This window comes from Chelonia mydas, chromosome 7 (assembly GCF_015237465.2).
Source record: "Chelonia mydas isolate rCheMyd1 chromosome 7, rCheMyd1.pri.v2, whole genome shotgun sequence".
NCBI classification, from domain to species: domain Eukaryota; kingdom Metazoa; phylum Chordata; order Testudines; family Cheloniidae; genus Chelonia; species Chelonia mydas.
In genome coordinates, this window is record NC_057853.1 from 27,817,164 (window position 1) to 27,825,552 (window position 8,389).

The 8,389-nt window shown below is 41.0% G+C and overlaps 1 protein-coding gene across 6 annotated transcripts in view; it reads right to left on the reverse strand.

The window, feature by feature from the left end:
* Window positions 1-8,060, reverse strand: part of CACNA1D (calcium voltage-gated channel subunit alpha1 D) — a 321,562-nt gene extending 313,502 nt beyond the window's left edge. For 3 of the 6 annotated variants that reach the window (XM_043551625.1, XM_043551622.1, XM_043551624.1), the window contains exons 1-3: window positions 7,849-7,936; window positions 5,263-5,581; window positions 1,986-2,091 (exon numbers count right to left, since the gene is read on the reverse strand). In XM_043551625.1, the coding sequence (XP_043407560.1) occupies window positions 1,986-2,091; window positions 5,263-5,581; window positions 7,849-7,891 (468 nt within the window). In that variant the 5' untranslated portion in view covers window positions 7,892-7,936. Of the gene's footprint in view, window positions 1-1,985; window positions 2,092-5,262; window positions 5,582-7,172; window positions 7,309-7,848 lie in introns of those variants that run through there. The other 3 variants (XM_043551623.1, XM_043551627.1, XM_043551626.1) reach the window with 2 other exon arrangements.
* Between the last annotated feature and the right edge of the window lie 329 nt (window positions 8,061-8,389).

The following is an 8,389-nucleotide window of genomic DNA, read 5'->3' on the forward strand; positions in this document are numbered from 1 at the left end:
CATGGAAACAGCCAATCCAGTTTGATTCCAATCTATTTATTTTATTTGATCATATATATAATACAGATAAAATATGTGCCTTCCCTTTCACCTGACTTACTCTGACCTGGTATCAAAAAAATGCTGCCAAAATGAAAACACTAGATTAAATTCTGCTCTAGAGTTGCTCAGAATTTACACCAATATAACACAGAGCAGAATGTGAATAGGAGAGTGATCAAGATGTAGAATTTGTTGATGTATATGAAAGGAGTCCAAAAAAAGCCTCTCTAAACTGCTAAAAAATGAATATGAATCTCTGGATAAAAGACTATAATTTATTTCTACTTAAAACAATATGGCTATATGAGTTCAAAAAGCTACAGAGCAAGAAAGGAATAAGCACACACTTTAATCCTAAATGTTAACACATTATAAAATTAGGTCAGAAAGATATGAGTTCAGCTTTTGTAAGAACTATTGCTTAAAAACCCACCAAATTTTATAAAACTATTAGCCTCTGACACACAAATATTTTACGCTTTCATGTGATGCTTTATGAAATTAGTTATTAACAGAGACTTTCTGATGGATTGACAACTATGGAGATTTCTGCCCTGAATTTCTCAGAGAAAAAACAGATTGTTGATTGGCTCAGATATTCAGCTGCATAAATTGTTCTTTACATTGACCTGAATTAGTCTGCTTTTTGCCAGTGTTTTTATTGTCTATATTTGTTTAATCTTGTACCCTCGGTAAACAAAGAATGCACAAAATGAGTCAATGTATACGAATTATCATTTATAGTAAAATAAACAAGGTTACAAATTGTAACCTGAACAAATGTCTTCATTCATGTAAGGCTATGCATTAACCCAGATATTCCATACAAAAATAATCCCACATTATCTGTTAACTAGTTTGGGTCCAATCCTGTGTTGTTTCTATTGTTTGGTTGGGGGTTTTTTTTGTTCATTTGTTTGGTGGTTTTTTTTGTTTTTTTTGGTTTTTTTTTACACACCCAAATCTCCCATGAGGATTTTGAGTGTGCAAAGACTGCACAGTCAGGACCTATGAACTCTTCCAGCTTTTTAAATGTAACATTAATGTTAAAGTTATTATTCAATATAAACAATGGAAGCAATCCAATATTAATACTGGATACAATATGTATTACAAATACTATTATAAAATATATTCTTGCAATTACATTGCAATTTAAAAATTATTGATATATATTTATGACGAACAATAAAACACAACTGTAGTAAAAAAAAATTGATCCTAGATATACTCTGCTGTACATGATACACTATGCACATTGCAACCCAGGTTAGAAATCTCTCTTATAGCAACAGCAGTCTCTTTTTAAAACTCAGCTTTAAAGTACATAAACCTTCCTTTAGATTTGTCTTCATTAAAGCAACACCTCCCCCTTACAACATTTCATCTTTTACATGAAGGCAGTAATCTAATTATATAACAACTATACAACAACACTCATTGTATAAATTCTTGTCTTGGACTAGTTTATTATAAAGAAAAACCTCAACTAATATAGATCCTAAAATATGGTTAAGAATTTAGCATTAAAATCTGAAAACACATGAGACTAATATACCAGAAAGCACAGTATGACTTCAACAGGACTGATTTCAGAAAACTAAAGAGCAAAAAAACAGCCAAGTAATTTTAATCTAAACAACAGTAACAGACAAATTAAATTATTCTTTTATATGCAACATTATCGTCAACATATATTGTCCCCAAAATTTATAATTTTTGTCAATTCTTTTTACAGCAGATACTACAGAACACACACTGAAATTGACAACCAAAGCAGTGAAATATTTCAAAGACATTTTGTTTCAGAGTATCACTAAATGCCATTTTTTCTAACTAAAGCTACTATCCATACTGACAACTGCTCCCTAATATTAGCAGTTAATTGTCAAAGTATATAATAAACCAACATAAATATAGAAAGAAAATCAAAGAATACTTACCAAGTTATGATTAGTTGAATTAGAATCATCTTCTGGGAATGGGATGTAAACAGCTAAGGCCACACAATTGGCAAAAATAGCCAGTAGTATAAATATGTCAAATGGTCTGAAAAATCTTGTTAAGGAATATATGGATTTTGAATGTATACACTACTCCAGTCTCATTCTGCTTTTGATTTCTGTATCTTCACTCACATTTTATTTTTAAAATAAGTCTGATTTTTTTCACTACAATCTTTTGAGTGATGACTGACAACCAATTCCTCCTCAGCATCAATTATATCACCATACCCTATTGTTTTCGATCACAATGACATTGAAATGCCCTCTTTTCTTTTATGACAAGGAGCATAGCTACATTCCTTCTGCCACACAGTATTTTATGTTAAATTCTGAGATATAAATCTCATCACACAATATTAAATCAATAAGTTGGCCATTGGATTATATGGTATACTTACAAATCTATGCACACACACCTCCAATTAACCTTAATGGAAATTACATGTGTGTATCAAAGGAAGAATAAACCACACAGAGTGAAGATTGTAGTAGGGGACAAGGAAGGTCCCAGTGAAACAGAACTTCAGCAGTTTTGCAGCGTGAGGGCTGGAAAGCTGCAGCGTGAGTATGCAGGAAGGTTCTGCACCTGTCTCACGCCTGTAACTGCTGCCTTCTGTATCAGGTCTGCCACAGTCAGGGCTTGGAGATAAGGGTTTAGATAAGCAGAGCCAGGAATAGGGACATGGTCACTTGCTCTGCAATTACATAGACCAAGTGGCTATAAACTACCATGTAGAGGATATGCAGGAATTGCAGCCACTATCCTTGTCCAAGGGCTGAAACAGCAATAACAGGTAGCCAATTCCATTCCCACTGGGAACATGATTCCTCTTCCCCCAGAAATAAAAAAGCTTTTGAAGTTCATCCACACACAGCTCATTTACCCTGCCTGTGCACTGAATTTGGGAAGAGAAGCAGGATATTTCACTTATATTTATTTAGAGACATATACTATCCTCAATTCCATGCACAACTCTCATTGATTTCTATCTATGGGTATTTTGTATGTGCATCACAGGCACTATACTGAAAATGGTCTTAATTGCCTTAGAGGCATAATCTCAGCGGATGATATTCAATGCTATGGAGAGAGCCAGCACAAGGACTAGGCATACCTTAAAACCACTTAAGCCCTATTTTGCTGGCTCTCTTCATAGGAGAAAATTAATCCATCCTCAATAACAGACTTTATGTTTGCAACTCCCATTAAGATCAATGGTTGCTCTTTTATGTACAATAGATCTCAACATACAAAGTAGGAACATACATCTATCTAAATCTGCATTTTCCTGCTAGCTGAAATAAGTAGATTATATCAATTTGCATTTTAGTAAGTTACAACTTTGTTTTATGATGTAGTGCTACTGGGCCCAAATTCTGCTCTCAGTTATTCTATTCTGAATCCAGAAGTATTTAACAGAGTGGAACTCAGCCTGAGAGAGACCAACTCATTGGAGTTTCTCTCACTTTATACCAGTGTAAATGAGAGAAGAATTTGGCCCACTAAATCTAACTTGTAATTATGTTTAAAAAATAACTCAAAAGAACATCTTTATAAAAGTAGCACTGGCCATTGCCAAATGCTTTACATTAACAGCTCTCATGCTGGAGGGTCTCTTTGAAGTAACACATTTATTTTGGCATTTAACAATCTATTTGCTAGCGCAGTCATTTGCTATTAAAGGGAAATTATCTAGGTTGACAGGCCAAAATTTTACATCCCCTTCCCAGGACTCCCACCAAAATGATATAGTCTGTTTCAAAATGTTACTTGAGATTTATGAAAATACATACTATCAACTCTTCAAAAGAAGTTTTTAAATCCCAGCCCAAACCCATCACCACTGAACCAAGAAAAAACAAAACAAAACATATAAGCCATTGGGAATATATGCTAGCAATTCTGCTCTCTCATCTATGACTATATAGGGAACATATCCAAATATGTGTTTTGGCTGTCGATATGTCTTAAAAGTTCAGATGAATCATGTACTGCAGACTACTTGTATGTACTCAGAGTGAATCTGCAGCTTGGCTCCTAATGTCTCCCTACTTCTCCATTTGGTAAGCATTATTTTGAAAGGACTTCTGCAGCAGGCTCACTGGGCCTAGCAGTAATGCAGGAAATTGCCATGTGGAAGATCTAGACTTGACTTCTTGTTCCTTGGGCAAACAGGCTTGGGAGAGCTATAGGGCAATAGCCTGTGGGGAGGAAATACTTCATATTACTCAAGCAGTTATTTATCTGCCAATTAGAAAGAAGCATTAACAGGTTTTGTCCCATCAAGTCTCCCTTCATCAGAATGATAACGGTTGCAACCTGGGGATTTGATGAAGGGATGTGAAGTAAAGGAAAGTGTGTGGAGGGGTGGAGGAGGGGGAATAGGAGATGTTATCTTGATTTCAACAGAGAAGTAAAAATTCCACATGGCAGGTGAGGAAGGAAGGGGCTACCTGGATCACCGGATGCATCAGTCATCCTGGGGCAAAGTTAATAAGAAATTTATTTAATTTTAAAATATATAAATATGTAACCATATAACTATCTTTTACAAGAGCATGTCCAGAATATTCTCTAGGGAGAAAATTATTTGAGAGTGTTTTTTCCTGGGGCAAAATAGCTGGGGAACATACCACCTGCTACCTTGCTTTTCTCTGTACATTTATGTTTCATATATTTATTTTAATTAGGGAAATGAAATTCCATGTAATGATGACAGATTAAGGGATATAGTCTCATTTTGATGAGCAGGGATTTAAGTATGTAAACACCATTAACATCAATGGGTTACACATGTACATATAAGTGCATCAACATGTGTTATCTCCCCAACAGTTAAAAATGCTTCCACTGCCAGGAAGGCTATTATTTTAATATACAATTTATTAACTGTAAAACAAAACCTGAAACATAAAACATTACAAAACATTGTTTAAACCAGTGACTTTTTTTTTACCTACACAAATATGTATATGAAAATTAATTTCATATTTTTAAAAATGTAGACTGTGAGATTGCTATTTATTACAAATAAAATACTAAATGTAACTCCAAATCCAATACCATGTAACTTTACAACAAAAGAATTTAAATACTGTTCTGCTCCTGTTCCAAGGCCTCATTGCTTTTTTGTCCTGTCCTAGACAATCTCTCTGACATATCTGGAATATTGAAAGAACAGATGGTAGAAACAAAATTGCATCAAAAGGATACTTCCATTCTACTAGACTAATGCAGGCTCTTCGTATTGGGTTATTGAGGGATAAACAGAAAAGGGCACGGGGTGGCCGACTGTTAGATGTATTACCCTGTTTTTTGCTCTTGGCATATTGCTGGCGTTTTCTTTGGGACAGAGATCCTATGGGTTGGGCTGTGGTAGCGCTCATAGTTTGGGCAGCCTTGGCTTGTCTAGCAGCATCAATTGCAGCTTGCCAAGATAGAACAGTTTGCTTGGACGGTGCTGAACTGTTTGACTGAATAGTTGGTCCGTCACCAGGGAGAGGAATTCTGGTACTACTTGCATAGTTTGCCTCTGCAGAAGAAAAAAAAAGTCATTTCATTTTAGTTTTTTTACATTCAAATATAAACATAGTATTCTAAATAAAAAGGATGGAGCTATTTAAATAACTCCTGATGTTTCCTTTACACACACACACACACACACACGGATATATATTAAATAGTAGGCTCCTTCCACCATAAGAAAGATACAGGAATCGGTATTATAAATGTCAGCTAAATAGGACTGTCAAGATATGTGCTGACACCGAAACACTGTTCATCTTGACTCCTCCACTTGAAGCACTGTATTGGAGTTTTCCAAATTGGATGACAGCTTGCACATCATCATATTTATATCTAACAAATCCTATCTTTTGTGTGTGTGTGTGACTGAGTTTGTTAAAACAGCACAGTATTCACTATTCCCCCCCTCCCCCATTTTGGGCAAAACAAAGTCTAATAGTTCAGAATATTCTCAATCATTTATCAAATTAGAAATATTCTTGTCAACAAGTTAAATCCTTCACCTTTCTGCATTCTTAAAAAAGGAAACTATATGGACACTTCCCTCCAATTAAAATTCAATAGCCTTTCATGATAAACACTTCCAAAAACATCAGTATCCCCCACATTGTAAACTGCCATACTGAAAACCCTCCAAAACCTTTTAAGGGGAAAATAAACTACAAATTCAAAATAATAAACCATTGAAATAATCTCATCTAGGTGGTCAACAAAGAAGGCAAAACAGCCCTACAAATATCCTACAGGGATATTTGTCTTGCAAGCTTTCCAGCTGAAGCAGCACAGTCTAGTACCAATGGCACCTGTAAGAAGGCCCCAGTAAACTCAAAACTTGAAGATATCTGAGGGGGGAAAAGATGGAGGGTTAGCACAGGATATGTGCTGGAAATTAGGGGAGAGAATGACACTCAGGCAGATCTGCCAGGGCAGGAGATGGAAATATTATCACCTGATCGTTCACCTGAGGTAAAACAGATAAAAGTTCCATTTGCAAAACCAACACCACCCCCTACCCACCCACCCACGCAACCTCAACGAGGCAGTAAAAAACCTGCCCTGTGAGCGTGTGGGTACGATGGAGATGCGGATAGAACCGGGCCTCAGCTGCTGCTGCTTCTCTCCTTGCCCAACTTCGTGTGTGTGTGTGTGTAGGGGGGAGGAGAAGGGGTAATATTAAAATGGCTCCCTAGGCTGGCAGCTAGGAAGAGGTCACTCCTGGATCTAGCCTACAATATCTCCTGCTGCCCACGTGGATCTCCCACAGAGATGTGACACTCCGCACATCAACAGCTGGGTCCATTGCTAGGTTACACGAGAGAGAGAGAGAAACAGAGAGAGAGCCCGCCTGCTGCCTCAGGTCACAGTTTGACACTGGCAGTTTCACCTGACTCATTTTCCAAATAATCCTTTCGTTTTCCAACGGCCCCACATGCTCCCCCCGCCTCCCTTTCTGGGATGCCATGCAACGGGACTCGGCACAGATCAGCCACCCTCCATCTGCCTTTAAATCAAGCTTTGACAATGAAACAAAGCCCGAGCGTCAGGGCTCCCTGGGGGAGCTCCTGCCCTCCAGCACGGCCACACAAGCCCAAACTTACTGTTAATTTCAGGAGGGGCGAATCATTTCAACCCAGCCCGGGGGGCAGCCGCAGCGCCTGAGCCCGTCGGCAAGGGAGATTAGCACACACGAGCCCCATGTGTCGTCTCTCTCCGTGCGCTGCCGGCAGCGGCGCCAGGGGGGGTGGGCTGAACGCATCGCACCGAAAGCCCGCCCGGTAACAACCCCTCACCTGCCCCTGCCCACGCACCAAATACACCCCCCCCCTCCCCAGCCAGCCCTGGGAAGCTGCATTTCTAGCCAGGTCTGTCCACACGCGGAGAGCGACGCACACACACACACCTCTCGCTCGCAGCCCCACCAGCTGATAGTAATGGCCTCAGGGCAAAAAGAGAAGCGTGTACACATTAATTAAACCCGCTCCCATGTTGGTCACACACCGAGGGCAGCATCCCTACCCCTCTTCCTTGTCTTTTGTCCCCGTGCCCTTCCTAAATCCCTGCTATCCCCTTCCGTCTATATCTATCTTTAGCCCTATTCCCAGCCTTAATCCCCCACTCGCATCCCTTCTCCCTCCCAAAGCCCCCTGGGCCCCTAACCTTCCCCATGCCCTAGACCGCCCCACCCCCCAAACCCCCCTCCCCGCCTCCCACACCCCGCAGTCACCCCCACCCTGGGGCATGCTGCTGCCCTGGCCGGCTGCACCGGGCTCTTACCTTCTGGGTGCTGCCGCTCCTGCTGCTGCTGGTGGTGGTGCATTATTATCACTTTCTGCCGGGTGTAAACGGAATAAAAGCAGAGACGCTGCCACCCCACCCCCACGCCAGGCGTGTGCTGCCCCCTGCGCCCCCCACTATCCGACCCCCATGGCAGCGACTAATGAGAGGCGAGGGGCTGCTCCTCTGCTGCTGCCGCTGCTGCCAAATCCCTTGGAGTTGGGGCCAACATGACACTCACATCCGGGTGACACGGGATCTCTCCATCCCTAGCAACCCGGCGGCGGCTCGGCCCCGCTGCTGCGCTCCCCCGCCGCCGCCGCCACAGGGTTAACTCCCTCGCTGCCGCCGCCCCGCAGCCTCCGCAAATGGAACCCCCCGCCGGCCTCGTTAACCCTTCGCTGCCCGGCTCGGTGCAGCACCGCCGGTGGGGGGGTGGGGGGGGAGCTTACTGCAGCCCCTCGTGTCCCTGCTATTTACTAGCCACAGCTATCACTTCCCTCACATACCGGAGACCTGCCCTCCACCCCTCCATCCATAC